Genomic DNA, 19,280 nt, shown 5'->3' on the forward strand with positions numbered 1-19,280 from the left:
GGCAAGTTGTGTAACACAGGGCTACAGCACCCCGGGTAGGCACATCAGCACCTTCCACAGGAAGGGAAGCCGCTGCCTCCCAAAGGGAGCTTGGAGTGATTATGCTCCTCGGCAACCGCTGGAAAAACACACCTGTAAACATTCTGCACAGCATCCCTGTGATGAAGGGCAAACCACAAGATGCATATTTAATTTATGGTAAAATAATGAAAATCTGTCAGAGAACTTCCTGGTTGTCTGTGGCTGGATCTGAACTCCCAAAAATCCAGCCGGCCACGCAGCTCTCCAGTGGCTCCTGCAAGAGCTGCCATTGCTGTGCCAGGAGACGTGTGCTCTCTCTGGACAGGAAATGCGGATTGTTTTGCTACATTTGTTTAAAGCAGGACACAAAGAGCTTGCTGTGACTGTTTGCCCGTGGTGGTGGTTCCTCTGGATACATTTTGCCTGCCCTTTTCTCTACCTTGTGAAGTATCTATGAACATCATCTTGATTTATCTTCCCATTAGAAACATTTTTGTCACACTGATTTAGAGTACTGGGAAGGGAGGCTTAATAACTTACTGGGACAAAATACTTATTTATTTTTAAAGCAAGTGAATTTCAAGCTTGCAGACACAATTCAACTCCAGCCGCTTAACAAATTACCACCTATCAGCTGATTTGCCATAACTGTCCACACATATCAGTCTGGCCCAATTATGAAGTAAACCATATTAAGTTAAGCCTCACTTAAAGGAGGAAGATCCTGTAAATGAATTGCAACCAGAGGATTATCTCATGCAAGTCAGCAATACCTCTTGTATTAAGATATCACTGCAGGAACTCACAGTTCCTCTGCCCAAGCCCATATTTTCTAATAATAGAAGAGTAACGAACTTGTGAAGGGATCACACAACTAAACTCAGGGAAAACAAACATTACCAAGAGAGTTTTTCTGTTCTCATGTCATGTTTAGCTTGAGAGTATCCATGATCTTTTCTAGGAAGAATCTCAAGACACCAAGGTTGTGTTTGTGGTAGTGGCAAGCAAAGTGGTGGTGGTGATGGTTTTGTTGTAAATCTGAAGTTATTCTGGATGAAACATTTAGTTCCTTCACAACAGCTTTGTGCTTGGGTAATAGCACTGCCCTTACAAAATGGGTCTGAAGAAGGAATCAAAGAGGAAGGAAACAAGCCAAACAAGAGCTTTCAGAACAAGTAAGTGCCTTTGTTTAATAGGAAGGGTCACCAAAGGACATTAGGCTTTCCTCACCATCACCACCACCCAGCTGGGAAATGAACCCAAGCAGGCAGGCCAGAGTGGGCTTTGCCTACAGAACAGACCCTTGCAAAGATCTGCTCTGGTATGTTCATTGCAGTCCAAACAACTCTCCTCTCTTGCATCCATCCCTCCTTTCCTGGCCTCATCCACTTCGAAAGAGTGAGCAGAATAATATAGTTCACCTGGTCATATTTGTACTTTCTCCTCATATGTAACAAGAAACAGAAGGCAAGCTCATGAACTGGAAGCAGATCCACTAGGAAAATCTCTGTCAGCCTCATGCTTTTTCCAGCAATTGAATCTCCATAAATTATAGAGAGCTTGGCCCATAAAAGCCTCAGCTGAGGAGTCTTCTAGGGACATGAGGCAGCCTACATTGTATACAGAAAGAGAGGCAGCAGGTATGGAACTCTAAATATTTAGCATTAATAGAAGAAATGAGCCTCTGTCTTCACGAACACCATTCCTCAAACATTTTCCTAATGCAAATTATGCTGATAACTAAAGAGAGAAAAGCCCTCTGCATTCCTCCCTGGTTGCAGCTATTATCAGAGCTTGATAACGCATGCCTAGGATGCACGGGGGTGGAGGGGATAAAAAAGACACCATCCCTCCTCCCCCTGAACTAGAGAGATTACAGATCCAGAGCTATGCCCAGGATAAAGGCAACTCAGCATCCCATTGCAGCAATTGCAAAGCCGTGGCTTGAATTTCCCCTTGCCTTATCAGAGCAAACAAATTCAGACGGACCCTTTCATCCTCCTGAGCTGCAGAAAACTTTAACAGTTGTTTCTGTTACAGACACCAAATAAATTCCAGAACATTCTCGACACTGAATAGGCAGATCTGACCCTTTTCATTAGCGAGCAATTTCTATTCAGCCTGTTACAGCTACTAGAAGCCTATTCTTTCAGCACTTGGTAAGTACCCAAAACCTGCTGCTTGGCTCTCAGTATTCCCAGCACAGTAGCACTGTTTTGCTGAGAAAGACTCAGAACCAGCACTCTGAAGTAGCAGCAGATACGTTGTCCTTAAAGATGCAGCCCAGGCAGGTACATTAGCCAGGTTACTCAGAGGTACCAGCTAGGAAGAGCTGGCAACTACAGACAAATGACTTGAAACTCGTTACCCTGTTGGAGGCAGAACTACCCCAGCAGCCTTCCATAGGCTTCCCATCCATCCTTGCACCAACCACAGCTCCCACTGCCCCAACCCTCCAGGCACAGCCACTACTCCTGAAAGAAAACACTATAGCAACAAGAACTGGGATAAAAGCCATTTAATCCAAGTAATAAATTCCTCCAGACATGCGGCTCATACATTCACTGGAAACTACACATAAAGCATTAATTATTCCATTACTGCCCAGCAAAAGCCAGCCCTGCTTTCACACCCTGTGCTAGCAAGGGGCACTTACACAGCCATTCCTCCCCCTAGGAGCAGGCTGTACAGTTTTGTGGCAGTTCCCTTTCTATCACTCTAAAGAGGGAGGGAAACCATTCCAGAAGCCAGGCCAGGGGCAGCTGCCTGGACTCACGCTGTGACTGAGGAGGGAGCAGAGCTGAAGGGCAGGCAGTGAGGGAACTGCTGCTGCTTAGTTTTCTGTTTGCATTTGGCTTCATCTAAATCCAATCCAGTTGTTTCAAATCCCTGCCCACACACGCTGATATGAGTTGCTATTGTTTAAAGCAGATTTAAGGATTTACACTAGTTTTTAACTACCTTTTATATGATTAAAGGGAAACAGAGGGGCTCCTTCTATTTAAGTGCATTCTTCTAAAATAAAAATAGATCAACTCATCCTAACCCAACAGCATAAGTCCTTGAGGTCAGGACAAATCACATGGCTTCTTGCACGAACCCCGGGAGGCACAGTAGCCTAAGATACAGCAGATCCATCTCCCAGTACAGGATGACAAAATCATCACCCTATGGAGAAGCCTGTATTTTTGTCACACAGCCTGGATACAAGCACATCATTCCTGAATGACAAAGCTCTTTTCCACCCTAGCACCCTCTGGAAGATACTCCAACACATTTTCAGTGCTCTTATAGGAAAGTCATCTCTATTTCTGCCAATCTTGCTTCTGTCACACTCCCCTCCCTAGCACACACACACCCCTCTCTCCTCCCAAATCTATACTATCCCATCCTCAATTCCTTCTTCCAAACTTACCTTTATGAGTCTCCTGTCACTTCCACTACCATCACCACACCTCCCCTGCGTTCCTTCTCATTCATATTTTTGAGTAAAATCTTAAAAATTAATCTATCAAGGTCTTACAGACCATCTAAAAAGTTGCTCCTGCTACTCAATAGTGCACATAAAAAACCACTTGGCTACTCAATAATTTTGGTAAGTTTTAGGAAACCCACTTATTTAAGTCAAGAAAACATTGTACTTCTGAACTTAATGCTATCACCACCAGTGCACACCCACAGAAACCCACTAGATAGTACACTACCAGCTCCTCAAAGAGTTATACAAGGAGACAGAAGATCAGCATGTCAGGATTTCTATGTATTCCTACAGATACAACAGTGTGATTTAAAGGCCTGCAGGTTGTACACACACTTTAGTATCACTTTTCAGCAGGACTCAAGAAATTCAAGTCTGGAGAGCAGCTTTCCCATTGTTGGTATGCAAGAGTCACATGGGCTTTGGACCCCCCCGATAAAGAACCAGAAAAGACAAATCAAATGTCAATCTGAATTTGCTTGTAACATGACCTGCAAAAACCCAAAAAGTGTTTTCTGGATTTGCACAAGATATATATGAACAGCAGCACATGTATCTGATAGAGAGAGCACATATGTGCCTTCTGGTGACGAGATCCTCCTGCTGTAATACCCACACACGCAGCAAAACCCTCCTGGGTACCCAGCCACCAGTCTGAAAAGATGAGCACTAGCCATTCAAATCACATCCTTAGAAATGAATAATCTAACTACACCAAGTCATCTTTAATTACAGGAACTTCTTATGAAGAACCCTTTTTAGACTTCTTGTTCTCAGGAGGAATGTTAATTTGTCTGTCTAATTACCACCTTGCACTTTCGCACCGAGGGAAAGTGCTATTACTGGCACTTGAGAAAGGAAGTTTTCACCATTTATTTGTACCCATTTCTTTCAGGTATCATCTCCACAAAGCTTTCTTCCCACCCTAGGTGCTGAGCTCCCTTCTAGGACAGTTAGGGTCACCTAACTGGTGGATGAGATGATTTATAAGACAGCTCCCCACACACAGAAACCAAGCAAAATTGGTAAGGACTAGAAATGAACTAAGTATTCAAGGAATAATGTAGGCTAATAATTCCTGCAGCTTTGTGGCTGGAGCAACTGGGAAGGCTCATTAGAGACATTTTGTTGGAGAGCCCCTGTTAACCAGTTATGCCTCCCTGCTGGCTCAGCATTCTCCTTTTTGCACATGGGAAACAGTGAGATATCAGGAAACAGTGACCCAGTGCATACAGCAGGATTCACAGTACAAACAGCCCCCTGGGATTAAGTACAACCTAGATAAGTATGTACTAGGCACAGCTGGACTTAACCAGAGTTAACTAGTTCTCAGCTGGGAAGACAATAGTCCACTTCAAAGTACTCAGACAGACTGGACCAGCTGCTGGTTGGAACCTCTTGTTGTTTCAGCACCCAAGCCACTCCTCTCCTCTTGCAAACAGTGCTACAAACTGCCTCCCAGGCTGATGTTTGGAACAGCCTTACACCCCACTACAGCCACAGCTGGTCTGGCACTTCTGTTACGTGTAACACACAGCTAGGATAGAATATATCCGGCGGACCAATCTAACTGTTGGTACTTAACTGTGACTTCCTGCTAGCACAGATTAGAGTCCCTGCTTGTTGGAATCCGTATCTGCATTCCCAGACACTCACAGAGTGCCAGGAGCCTCTGGTTCCAGTGCTCTGTGGCATCCAGCTGCTGTAGAGGGGCAGAAAACCAACCTTGGCTCTGCAGAGGAACAGCAGCACTGGGACAGCACCTTCACTCACCGTGACGGTACCAACCTCCTCACTGTTCAAGTGTGCTGACTTCAGGGAGGAACTTAAAAACTTAATTAAAAAAAGTCAAGACAAATATTCACCCAATATCACTGTAGATTCTAAGTTCTAAGGATACTTCTGCATTTAATACTTGCAGAAACAAATAGTACACCAGTGGTTAAAATTTTGAGGAAGCCTAAGCAGTTTTCCAGCTTGTGGACTTGATAGAGTTGCATCAAGTTTACCAGAATTTATACTCAGACTTTCCAATTTTAAATTGTCTCACACACGCTCTGGAGAGGTGCAGAATACCTCCTTGTCACCCTTTCTACAATTAAAAACAAACACAACTACCACACTGCAGCAGCTGTCTCGGTCACATATGCTGCACAACAATAGCTAACAAGGGCCTGTAGCAGCAGCACAGGCTATAAATAGCATCAGCTAGAGCTTCTGTAAGAAAGGGTTAGGACCACAGCACTCTCAGTGGATTGGAATGGATGCAGCTGAAGCTCTTCAGCTCACTAAAAGGAAGGTGAATGAGGCTGAGATTTCTTCTTTGCGAGTTGTTCTGTGGTTTGCCTTTCCGTTCCAGGCACCTATTTGCAATCAGCAGAGCACAGAAGAGCTCCCTGCAAACACAGCAATACCAGGTGGTACAGAAGGTCTCCTCCACAGCCCTGAGCCCCTGCTTCTACAAGTAAATCCATCCCCAGCTGCTAAACTCAACACACAATGCCTGCTCTGCAGTGTTTGTTCCAATACTTCGAGGGTTTGCTATTCTCTTAAGTATGTGCCTCGAAAGAGAAAATACACAAATGCCTCAGCAGCACAGTCTGGCCCTTGAACAGCTGAGCCTGGGCTTCAAGGAACACACTCCAAACAGATCACACACCAGATCCACCACCCATCAGCAGGCTCACACAAAAAGTGAACCACAAGGCACCATCAAATACCATCGACTCATTGCTGTCTCCTCTGACTAAGGGACTGCTCCCAGACCTGCCAGACCCACAGAGGGGCAACCAAGGCCACCCTGAGTCTTGGGCAAGAGTAGATGATGCTTGGAATTGGTAAGAAATGCAGTGCTCAATGTGGGGCACACACATCCAGAGAGCTCCAAATACTCATTCTGCCCAAGTCAACACAAGATCCAAGGCTCCTTCTCAAAGTCTGCAAGCATGTACCTCCCTTCAGATGCCCCACCATTCACTTTCTAGGAAATTCTCTCTATGAATTCTTTCTACACACATTCTCCACTCATGACTGGATTTTTCTTGTTTTTCAAAAATCCTTTTTGTCACCTCACGCCCAAAAGCTTCTATTGCTCAGTCATAACAGGGAGCATTGCTGACCCTTGAACCATTACTTGGAGTGCCCTTGGAGATGGCACATTAGCAGAGATAATGAAATGCAGCAGTGTCTTACACAGGCTGCAAAATCTGAACGTTCCCCCCAGTCAAACACCAATCCTTCCAAACCCAAAAGAATCATCTGTGTCTCTTTCTTCCTAATCTACTCTCCCACACAGCCATTCTTTTTGGACACCAGATTCTAAGAAATCTGCATTTAGACCTGATAAATACTTCAACCGTGTGCATCCTATTTAAGTGATAAGCTCCCAAGGACGGAGTGTCCTTCATTTCTCACTTGAAAAGTATCAAAGAGCAGGACATCAGCTACTCCTTTTCACACTGCTCGAACCATTAGGCAGTTCGGCAAGCGGTAGAAAGGAAGAAAATACATGACAGATATTTAAAACACACACACATCAAACAGAAAGAGGAATTACTGCCAACAGTCACTAACTACAGACAGCAGGGTAAGTATGGAGGCGCATGCAGAGGATGCACCACCCCAAATAACTTCGGGGAACCCCCAAAACTTTGGGTGCGCGGACGTACCTGCACACGAGGGTTGCGATGATGACGCACCAGGCCGTGCAGCAGCAGTCAGCATTCAGGTGTTCCTCGCTCTTCCGATGGCGGCAGCACAGCCAGAAGGAGTAGAACAGGAGGAAGAGCAGGTCCAGAGCCAGGCAGGAGAGAGCGATGCCACCCAACAGCAACAGGGCCTGCGGGAAACAGGGGCAGGAAACACTCAGACCTGGGCACGGCACAGCCACAGCAGGGCAGGTCAACCAGGGCCCCCGTGTGTGAGGGCTTTGCAAGGTGTACCTCGAAAACAAGTCATTTTGTGGGTTTGGTGTGTTTTTTAAAACAGAAACAGGATATTTTCAGTCCCACTTTCCCCCTTCTCTGCATTCCATGTTCTGTACCTAAGCTGTAAATCACTGAGCCATTTTGTCTGTCTCAGCTGAGTTAATCAGTGAGGGTTTCCTCTTTACTCCTAATCACAGGTCAGCAGATTTAAAGAACAAAAATAATAATAATAAAAAAAAATAGTTCAGCCAGCTGCCTCTCTATCTCTACAGTTTTTTAATCTTCATGAATAAATATGCAGGCTTATTCATTAGAAATCCAAGTGCATGAGTGGGTTTGAAAGGGGGTGGAATTTATTATACATGCATGAGATTGATTTTTAAAAAAATTAATCCCCATGCAATGCTTCTGTTCAAGGTAGACCTAGAATAAATGGCAAACCCCTTCCATATACCATCCACATATATAGGTACAACAAACGTGGATGCCACAGACACACCAGCTTGAAGCTGTCACAAGCTGAATTAGTGTGTTATACCTACTTCTAGTCGTGTTCCTGGGAGGAAAAGGAAGCAGTAAGTGTTTAACTACATTCCTATTTCTTTTTATTTGAAAAATGCTGGCTGAAATCCAGAAATGCAAACCAATTTTGCTAAATACAATAAAATAATTTAAATCCATTCTAACACCAAATATAGCCACATTTACTTGATTCATTCAGATGTGAGAAAGGATATCATTTTATCCATAAGCTTTTTTGGGTAAGCCTTGGTAGTGGTGACAAAAGCCAACTTACTAGAAATTACTTAAATGTCTGGAAAGGGTCCAAGTCACCTACTACTGCCCCAAAATCAGGGAGGCAGACATAGATCTGTATCAGCAAACCTAGAACAAAGGTTTGGGTTCTTAAATCAGTATCTCTTTTCCTCCCCACACAGAAATTCCTTAAAGAACATTTATATGCTTCCTCCTGATCAAAACAATAACTTCCTTCTGATCAAAGAAATATAACAAAGAATGCTGAGATTAAAGCAAGACTCAACAAAACTGGTGACTGTTTCTAACAGGGTCTGGTAGTAACTTGCTCTTTGCAGGCTTTTCTGTCCCCTCTTTTCCCCCTCTCTGTTCCATAGGTACTCCCTGCTGAGTTATTATCCTGGCAAACTATACGAGCCACACAACGTCCTTCCCAGCCAAGCAAACATCAGCCATACATAACGAGATCCATGCTGGTTAAACCCCAGTGCTGCACCACAGATACTCCATGTAGCCACGTGCTTTTTGCTCCCCCAGCCTTCAGAAACCCACCCAAAGCCCACCAGGCGCCCCGGGACGGGGGAGTTTACAGGTGCTGCTTTCCCAAACCGGACAGCAGAAACTCAGTCCCGCTGCAGAAAGTGAACTTTGGGATCTTTACCAGAGAGGAGTGGGGGTTGAAGGGAAAAATCCCTATCCCCCTTTCCCATGCTTTCACCAGATGGTGTGAGCACTGCTTGAGATCCTGAGCAGAAAGGGGCCTCCGAGAGGGAAGCTGCGCTCGAAGCCCCACGTTCTCACACTTCTGAAGGCTCGCCATGTACGAGCACTCAATACTAATTTAACTAACACATTTGGCATACCAAAGCTCCTCAGGGATAGTCTTTATTTTTTAAACATGTCAGGCTGCTGTAAGGCAAAGCTTTCCTGCCCTGCTCGCCTGCACTTCTTTCTTCACACCCTCAACCCTCCTGCACACGCTAAAAGGCATTACTGTGGAAAGACGAGCTCAGCTGAAAACATCCTCCCAGCAACCCTTTATCAGCAAAAAATTCACACTGCAGAGCTCCAGATGTAGGGGAACAGCCCCCATTAAGAGGAAATAAAAGGAAATACTGAAAAAAAAAAAAAAGAAGGAAAAATTAATATTAAAGACTGCCATGCAGCAAGCAACCTGAAGTTCTTGCTTTGGATGCTTAATATATGCTTTAAATTTGCATCTGGCCAAAAAGGACTTGGCTGGCCACTATACCACAATCTGCATTTCATTTTCCAGAGAATATTTGTTTTCCATTAATGGATATGTGCCATGACAACAAGTGAAATCATCCAGCAGAGCAGTTATTAATCTTTCTGACTGATGAGTCAGTTTAGGACCCAGAGACTGGCTGGCAGCGAAAGCCTGGTTGCAACCAAAGATATGCCTCTGCCTGCCTGTCAGGATTAAACGACAGTATTTAAAAAAGGGGGGTTGAGGCTGGATAAACCCTCAGACACTCTATCCTGCAACAGTAAATCTGGGACTCGGTTATCCAAGGCCACATTATCCCAAGTAAATGTAAAATTATGCACTGGGCCTTTTGCCACAAAGGAGCATCAATTCGTCTTCGAACATTTGCTGAGCTATCAGAACCTTTATAGCAAATGATGCATGAACTGCCCTTACAGGAAAATGGAGACAACTTGGAGGAGCAACATTTTACCACGGCGCTGACACTAATGGCAGAAGTGGAGACAGAGCAGTCCCTGAAAATGAGTGTAAATCCAAGTGGTATCCGCCAGACTGGCAGGAGACGAAGCTACAGCGTCAGGAAGCACTTTCAAAATAAAAGTTAATAGCTGTACACAGGGAAGTACCCACAAGAGCATTGCTAGTTTGGAAAGGCACCACAAAACCTGAATGTGCTCAGTCTTGTGCAGGGATGGTGCTGCAGCGTTAAGAGCCTCTCTCAGCCCCAGCATGGTTGCCAGGATTCATGGTATTTATCCTCTTCATGGGAGTAAGAAGCCAAAAAAAGGCAGAAAACATCTAGGTCCTCATGTGCAGAAAGGGTTACCATCACAATAAGGAACAAAGGAGAGGACAAAAACACCCCCCACAAAACTACCCAGGGGCTGGTTAACTCTTCTATGTGGTGTGGGGATACCCATAGGTGCTGACATCATTCCTAAGGACATATTTGTAGATCAGCCTTCAGTTAATTCAATCCATGGTCTCCCAGACCATGCCTTGTGTTCCTGGGGATCAAATAAACCAACAAACAGTCTTGTCTACTGGATGAAAAATCTCCATGCAAAACAGCCGCTTTCAGCTTGCAAGTTCCAAGTGATCCACACCATTAGTTACCTGAAATATCTATGGACTGTGGTCCTGGAAGGCTAATTTTAGCTGCTGAGACTGCACTTAAGGAATGGATACTTCATCACATCCTACAGTCACAAAGGAAGAGATCTACATAAGAACATGAGAATAAATACAAGATATATTTACTCCCTTAGAAACAGGGAAAGCCTAAAGAAAGCCACGATGCACCGTAATGCTGGAGGTAAACACTGGGTTGCATTCAGGTTAAATTTCAAGGGGTTTACCACTGCCTTAAGTGCTGTTCATTCATCACACAACTGTATTGTTGGCTTATGATCCTTCTTCACACCATCATGTCCCCTCTGCCATGAAGGTTACTGGCCACAAGAAGTCCTGGCAGCAGAACAGGTTTAGGAAGTTAATTCTGAATACACAAAGGCTCAGAACACTCCATGTGTTAATCAAGTACAAGTTTTACCAATCTCAATCTATCCAACTTCCAATTACCACGTTGTTTAGACCTTGACTGTACTAACAGCAGCATTTGTAGTGAGCAGCTCTTCACATGAAATAGATGATTGCTGTTTTACTATTAGTTAGGAAGTCCACTAAAACTCATTAAGAAACCCAGAAGCAAAGATGAAGCCTTCAGGTGGTTCCTGAGAAGGTTTCACTTTTAATCTTCCATTGATGATTTTCAAGGTATTTTATCTTAAAACTTCGTAATTTCAACCAACAAGGCAAAATAGCTACAGCTTTTGAGCACCTCAAAAACACAGTGTCTTAATCACTGCCAGCTTGAGAATGGTTTGTAGTTTTACCTTAAAGTTTGCTTTTGCCCAAAGAAAGCTTTCCACTGAATCTGCAACTATTTTCTGCATTTCCACACAGCGATCTGAGATTGTCAGAATAAAACAGAGGGAAGAGGTTAAAGGAGTGTGGGAAGAGAAAAAAGTTCACCCAGAAGAACAAATGAAGCCACCTGGGCTGCTGCCAAAGGAGCACTCATCTCTATTTATTCCATGAAGGACGGAAGTCATCTTAGCAAGAAAAGAAACTGCTGTGGGATAGTGTCATGCCTACACAACTTCCTACACTGCCTTTTTCTTTTTTTTTTTCCCCCTTGACTTTGGGACATATCTTTAAAAAGCTTACATACTCATAGATAATAAGCAGCTCTGTCCTACCAAACTGATTTTAACTGATTTTTTTTTTTTTGTAACACTGGCAACACAAGGAGCACACTCTGACCTCCTCACCAGCTTGTTCTGAACATGCTGGTGTGTTCAGAGACTTGATTTTCATTTCTGAAAAATGTTGTACGAGATGTTTGTTGAGATACTTGAGTGTCTCAGGATGTCACTCATCCCACAGCCCCTCCAGAAGGATGCAAGCTTTGATAGGGAACACAGCCAACCGTTTATTGGCAAATGTGATGTGGGGGGGAGGATGTGGAAACCTCTGCTGATCTCAGCACTAAACCATCCCTATCTCCTCTGCCGGGGGACAGGCCTTCCCAGGCCAATTACTGCACTCAACACAGTGGAGGAGCAAAGCTGGGCAGGAAACGTGCTGTGGAAGAGGCTTTTCCCACGGTACTGGGATGTAATCTGCTCCATGAGGGATCCCTCAGCAGCATGGAAGAGCACCATGGAAACAGAGGACAGGTTCCACTGTGTCATCCCCTTATACAGACAACTCCCAGAGAAAGCACACTGTTAACAGAGTGCAGTAGAGATATATTTAGGGCAAGTCCACACTGGAGCAAGCAATATAGGCCAACACTTTGCCTTCAGCTTTTTTTGGTTGTTGGCTTTCCTTTCCGGAAAGGAGGAAATGCCAAGCATTATGTCATGCCTTCTTTGCCTCTTTTTTTTCAAGTCACCTTAAGACAATACAGCAGATACACTAGAATAAAAACAGATCTGCAGTTGATACCTCTCCTAGCATGACTAGATAGCTCAATTACATTTGCCAAGTTGGTTAAATGACCAGGCCGGTTTCCTCAATGTTGCAAAGCTCTCTACATAGGCAAGGGCATTACACAGTTCATTGGTATTAGAGTTGTGAACTAAAGCCACTTTAATTAAAAATGAGTGTTCACACAGGGTTTTAATGTAGTTTAACTAGAATGGCCTTAATTCAGTGTAGTTTAATTCACTTTAGTGCATTATAAGTGGTTCTACTAATCTATTTTGAATTTATTCCTCCAGTTAATTCAGATTAATTTCTCAAGTGTAGGCAACGACTGAGAACAAGGCTAGGTTGATTACAGATTTATCATCATTTCCTCCATACTAACAAACATTCTGACCCCTTATTTCATAATTAAAGACTCAACACTGCCTTTAAAATTGGCCCAATTCACAGAAGCCACCAGGGCAGAGGCCAAAAAGACCCAAACTTGCTGATCCTTGACTTATTGCAGTGACCAACCCAATACAGTCATCACCAGGGTTTTGCAAGCTGTAGTTAAATAATACAGAGCACGGGTACATCTGCACACCTCAACTTCCACAGGTTACACAGGGGCAGGTGCTAGAATTCATCAGACCAGTTCATATCACACACACCAAAGAGATGGAAAGCACTGAGTAGAAAGGATTTGCTTAACAATTGGGTTGGATATTTTTTTTCCTGCCCACGAATGCAGATCTAAGCCGTGCTAATCAGCAGTGAACACTGGAGTCCTATTGGGTTGAAGTCAAGTAACAATCCATTTATTCCCTTAGCTGTTACCAACTCAGCAATCTCCATCTTACACAGCAAGGAAACATTCCCAGAGGTAAGGGGGTCCTCTAAATTGGATGTTCTTATCCCTAGTTTCTCCATAATGCTGGCTGAAAGCCTCTATGCACTACAGCGATGAAAAGAATGAGACACTCTCACCAAATTCAGTTTCTAGTGACAGGTCCCCACAGACTAAATCTTTATTAAATGAGGCTTAGCTCAGAACTGGCAGCTTGTCAAATGAGCATTCTCACTGAAAAGGCGGATTTCCTTTCTGGGGATTCTGCAAATTCCCTTACAGGGCTCTAAAAAAACACCACCATGGATGCATCAGTGCTCATGCAGGTCTTTGCCCCAAATTCCAGAGCAGCAAAACGTGTAAGGAATCCTCATGGGAACAGGCCTTCAGCTTCAGGAGATTATTTCTTCCTCGTATTCCCACTTGGACAAAGATAAAACCATTAGTTAACTTTGTTTGAAGACAAGAATCAGATAATTATTTGGAATGCTGGGGTGAAGGGCACCAAAAGGATAGCTGGAGCAATTTGGTGAGTGCCCTGCATCACTCACATCCAGCTCGGCCATGGCAGATCTGCACAATTCCACCAGACATTCCTTTCCCACAACAGATTAGCTCACACATTCCCGCCCCAGAGGGCTCCTCTACTCAAGGTCTTTTAGAAGCCACTTGATTTCCTTGGTTAGAAAACTGTATCATCCATTAACGTCTTAAAACACAATCTCCCTGCAAGGTAATTTTCCAGCAAACGGGATAATGGAAAGAACCCCCATGCTATAAAGGAAGTATGAATTTAATGCTCCTACAACTCGGGGATAAGCAAGCACTCCCTGTGTTACCTGGCTCAAGCCCAAGTGCTCTATAAATTCCCATGCCAAGACAGTTCCCATCTCCAGCTCTGCAGCAGGAGCTCTGCTCCTGCTGGCCTGGAACTCCCTGAAGGCAAGACATGGCACTGCCAAGCTGCCTGTGAATGCAGGCAGGGACCTGGGCACACTTGCATAGCCCAGCACGTGACTGAGGCAGCACTGGTGTGTTTGGAAAAAAAAAAAAAAAGAAAAAAAGAAAGAAAGAAAAAAAGAGCAGGAAATGCTTAGGCCTGAAGCCCAGTGACTTAATCCAATTTCCATCCTTTTTCCCTTCCCCCTCCTACAACGTGTGCTCTTGGAGACAATACACTTCATTTAGAGGGGAAAAAAATACTCTCTCCTGTGTGCCTGTCCCTGCACTCTATCAAGCCAAGTGCTGGGACACTGCATTTTTTATCTGTCTATTTTGACCACTCATGCTTTGGCATGGATACCAACCTCAAGGAATTTTTTCCAAGACTCCAGCTGTAGAGTGTGCTTTCCTCCACGTTAGCTGCTCTTTAGCTTTTGCTGCTTCTTATTAGATTTGGGTTTCAAACCCAAATGTTCATACTGCTCCTGTGACTTTCAAGAGTCCTCCACAAAGGTTGAGTCTTTCAGTAGAGGTGATTACATGCATCATCTACAAGTCTCCTGTTTCTCTGTAGGATCTAAACCCCATCATGGCACCAGCTAGGATTAAATGCTGTATTTAGGCTCACTGCAACTTCTTGATCTTAATCATCTCCTCTTAAACCAGCCAACCAAACCTGAAGTGATCAGCTACTGCTGTGTTTGCAGACACTGAGCTCAATCCTCAGCTCTGACGTCCTGGCAGGGAGGTCACTGCAAGCTGCACACACCGTGCAGGACCCCCTTAGCTGGCAGCCATCAGTCTTCTACACGTCATTTCTATTTGGAAGAGGATAAAAAAAGGCATTGGGGAGGGAGAGGAAAGAGTACGGAAACGAGCAGAGCCACCCCAAAGTGGAACAGAAAACAAAAACTTGTCCCAGTTATGGAAACTTTCTCCAAAGGAACATCAACCCATCAACGGGGTTAGCCCATCCCATCATCAGGGATGGCAGTGTTTCCACTGTAGATAATGTGGTTCTGCTTGCTGCTGCCATTATTTTGAACTTGCTGGCCTGTTTCAGGCACCATTTTAATCCCATTTATGTCCTGGAAGTTTTGGCACTGTGCATCTACAGCTGCACACTATAAACTTGAGCGTACACATTTGCTGCACTGAACCACAAAAGTTATACAGAATAACAGAGAGAGATTCCAAATTGGAATGGAAACTCTTAACATCAAATTGTTACTAATGTTAGACTTGAAAGGCAACTTAATGCTGCCTTTTTTTTTTTTAATGTATACAACTTGTTCCATATCATTAGCACCATGAACACCATGAAGAGGTCTTTTTCTAAACAGCAGCTATTAGGAAAATGTTTAAGCCACAGTAAGAAGCTCGAGCACACACTTCAGCATTTGGAGGCACCCAAGTTTAAAAAAAAAAAAATTAATTAGGAGGAAAAGAGATACTTTCTGGCCAAGATAACAAATCCACTGCAAATGGCTTCATAAACTGTTTCTATTAACATGGAATGGGCAGGAAGGTAAGTTGCAATAATTTGGCTTCTGCATTTATATGTGATGAGAATGGGTTAGACTGGTGTACTCAGGTGCCTTTAACATGGAGATCCATGTCCAGTTTGAGCTCAGTTTTTAACCTGAAACAAATCTTTCAAATCAAGAGTGAGAAGTTTGGAACAACATGAAAATAACCAAGAGGAAAAAAACAGAGTGCTGAGTTTCCACTGATATTTACCCCATCCAGCTTCACTGGCATTTGTCTACACAGGCAAAGCAGGTCAAATGGCTGTTTACACAGCAAAAACTTGGTGCAGTTCAGAATGCACGTTAAGCCTACTGCAGTGTGAGAGAAACAGCAGTTGATTACATTAGCAAATTACACAGGTCTGGCTGCCCTGAGCACTGACCTCCGGGAGGGGATAAAGAACAAAATCAAAGGCACACTGCCCTACATCTTCAGAAAGTCACAGCCCACTGTGCTACAGCCAGCAGCCCACACGACATCTTCCTTAAAATAATTTGTATCTGAAGGCAGCTTTAATGCAGTATGTCGGTCATGTGGAGAGGCCACGGAGAACTGGAAAGGGGCAATATCCTATAGGGATAACTTCTGTAAGTTGGGAAGGGAGAACAGAGACCTCTGACCCATCTATTGACTGTGGACCTGCACTGACCTTCTTGCACAAACAATGCAAACGTGCCATTTAAATGTCAGAGACAAACAAGTGCCACACTACTCACCATAAATTCACTCCAAACTGCCTCTTTGAAGACTACTACAGTCAGAGCTTAAAAAAAAAAAATAATTAAAAAAAAAAACCTAGGGAAAAAGGAAAAAATATGTTCCTTCAACTTCAGCTGTACCTTTCCATCACACAAAAGAGGCTCCTTCATGTGCAGGAAAGATTTCCATATTGAGTCGTCTTTGGTTTTATTTTGGGATTTTTGAGTTGCCTTTTTTCCTTTTCTTTCTTTAAAGGAAAAAAAGCTCTCAAAAAAAAAAAAAAAAACCTCAGGGACAAAGACAACCAATATTCACTATTGAGAACCTTCAAAACCAGGAAAGAAAATACCATAGAGGGACTAACAGAGGAAGCAGATCAAAAAACTATCCAAGTTAGCCAAGACCCACCACAGTCACAGCTGGAGCCCGCGTTTCTGCACCACTGACAAGACTGGGAGTGTCATTAACCACTTCTCCTCAGCCTGCACAAGGGAGGCTACGGAGCTGAGAAAGCCCTCATGCAGGCTCCTGGCCAAATGGGAGAAGGGATTAGGGCCTCCTCCAGCAGCTATCCTGAAGGGAAATGCACTCTGAATAGAGATGCTTTCTTTACAGCTCTGCCCATCAGCGCTGCAGATGGCTCTCTCAGCAATCAGGGTCAAGTCAGAGGCTGCCTCCTCAAGAGCTGCGTTCTGGAGAGTGGTCGCTGCCTCACCCCTCTGCTTCTGCTCCCCAGCCACTGTGCTGATGAAAGGGGAGCCCATGATTTTTAAATTCATCCCTTTAATGCCATTCATGAGTGAACAGGGACACAGCTAGCAGTAGATGAAATACATTGGACCCCCTTGCATATACAAAGCAAATATGGTGCTCCAACATGTATTCACAGAAGGCATCCACTGCATCCACCCTGCTCTGTGACTCCAGGTCTGAGCAGCTCTTCTTGCAGTTTCTCCATTTCCCCACGGAGCTGGGGGAAGAGAGGGATGTGTCTCCTTTCAACAGTTTCAAAGCTGTTCAACCCTCTTAGGGTTTGCCTGCAAAGCTGAAAGCTGTCACAGACCACTGGCCTAAAAAAAAATTTTAAGTCCTGGGTTTATATCAGCTATTTAAAGACAAATACACCTCGCTTTTAGCTTCCTTTCCCACCAAGTTTGGGACACAGGACTATTTTTCTGTAATAGATGTTACATCAGTTAAAAAGGAGGTGTTCTCCCCCCGTGTCCTAATGGAATTTTTCGATAGCTGCTTTGCTTTCCCAGGACATGTACATCTTATCCACTAGAAATCAATGCACTTCATAGGTAAACTAATACACATTATCTCTTCAGAGATCCTTTTATCCTGCTCATTAGATCAGCTTTGGTAGGATTCCTCAAGTTTCTGCAGGGATACTCATTCATTCAGCAGTTCTTCTGAACCACACTTGAGATTGATTTTTCAGGGAAGTTCCCAGAGTTCTCTTAGGGTTCTGCCTGCACTTATGTCATGGCTATATTTAAAGGAGGAATCCCACTAAAGTGGTTTATAACATGCTCTGGCAGGACAGTGTAGACAGAGCTAAATCCTATTAAGCTACTTAAGTTGCTTTCCCCCTCTGAAGTCATCTGTCAAATGCTGGTCCTAGACAAAGCAGTCAACTATCAAACTAGCTTATCAAGAGTCATGCTTAAAATACCAAACAAGACAAAAAAATGCAATCATCACCACACATGAGGAAAGAAAGTGGGGCAGTGTGCTGCTCCAGTAACCTCCTGGGATCCCAGGGGGTGGAGAAGGCTGGTGATTAGCTTCTCGTTACACTTAGATTGTAACCTACTTGCACATACTGGACTTAATAAAGACAAAATAAGAATGATTGTCTTTACTATTCTGAAAGGACTGTATGGAGAACACATGAATGTGAGGTATACTTTTAAAATAGAGATCACACTAACAAGGCAGGAGGGGGTACCTGGGAAAACAAAGCACCATTTCAGCCTCAACTCAGCCCCCCACAGGGAGAGGGGAAAGCAGCATTCATCTCCTTTCCAGTTATTTCTTCTCCTTTCCCATTCTGTTCTTGAAAATAGGCACCACAGAATCCTGAAAAGAGTAATTCCCACAAGTGCTAAATGTCCACGTTTAAAGCTCCAGCTCTGCAGCATTCACGCCACTATGTCAACATGCTACTGCTGCGAGATTTCAGAGACAAACCTCAATTCCACGGATTCCATACAATAATAGAAAACAATAGGCTGGAAGAGACCTCTGGAGGTCACTGTAGTGCAACCTGCTGCTAAAAGTAGGGCTAATTTAATAGATGGGGTTGCTCAGAGCCTTGCCCAGGCAAGTTCCAAGTGTCTCTTAAGGCTGGAGTTTCCAAAGCTTCCCTCAGCCCCTGCTCCAGCATTACAAGGAAAAATGCTCATAAGTGACTGCACCCACATGCCATTTCCCATTTCAGCTTGTGGTTGTTGTCCCTGCTCCTTTTTCTGGGCACCATCGAGAAGAGCCTGGAACCATCTTCAGTTATGCAAAGGCTGCCCACGGATCTGTCCTTCCTCCTTCTCCACTTCAGGCTGAAGGGTCCCAAGCCTCCCAGCCTCCCTTCACAGGTCAGGCTCTAACCATCTCAGTGACCCTTCCCTGCACCTGAGGAGCACCTCTCCTGCATGGGGCCCCAAACTATGAGGAAGTAATACAGCATTTATGCTGGCACAAATAACTGGAGGGAGCCCATGCATAGGAAATGGCTGATGGCCCCATTTGGGGCTACTTTCACCTTGCTTAGAGAGCTAGGCAAAGCACTAACCTTCAAAACTCAGGTTAACCTCCAGCTGCATGACCTACCCAACCTGATACGGTCACCAAGCACCAAAAGGTGACAGATGT

At 44.2% G+C, this 19,280-nt stretch overlaps 1 protein-coding gene across 2 annotated transcripts in view; it reads right to left on the reverse strand.

The window, feature by feature from the left end:
• TTYH3 (tweety family member 3) overlaps positions 1-19,280 on the reverse strand; it is a 75,647-nt gene that overhangs the window by 30,688 nt on the left and 25,679 nt on the right. For both annotated transcript variants that reach the window (XM_027738471.2, XM_027738470.2), the window contains exon 2: positions 7,168-7,337. In XM_027738471.2, coding sequence (XP_027594272.1) covers positions 7,168-7,337 — 170 coding nt within the window. The remainder of the gene's footprint in view (positions 1-7,167; positions 7,338-19,280) is intronic.

This window comes from Pipra filicauda, unplaced genomic scaffold (genome assembly GCF_003945595.2).
Source record: "Pipra filicauda isolate LSUMZ 115617 unplaced genomic scaffold, ASM394559v2 scaffold31_size4109673_pilon, whole genome shotgun sequence".
Taxonomy (NCBI): Eukaryota; Metazoa; Chordata; class Aves; order Passeriformes; family Pipridae; genus Pipra; species Pipra filicauda.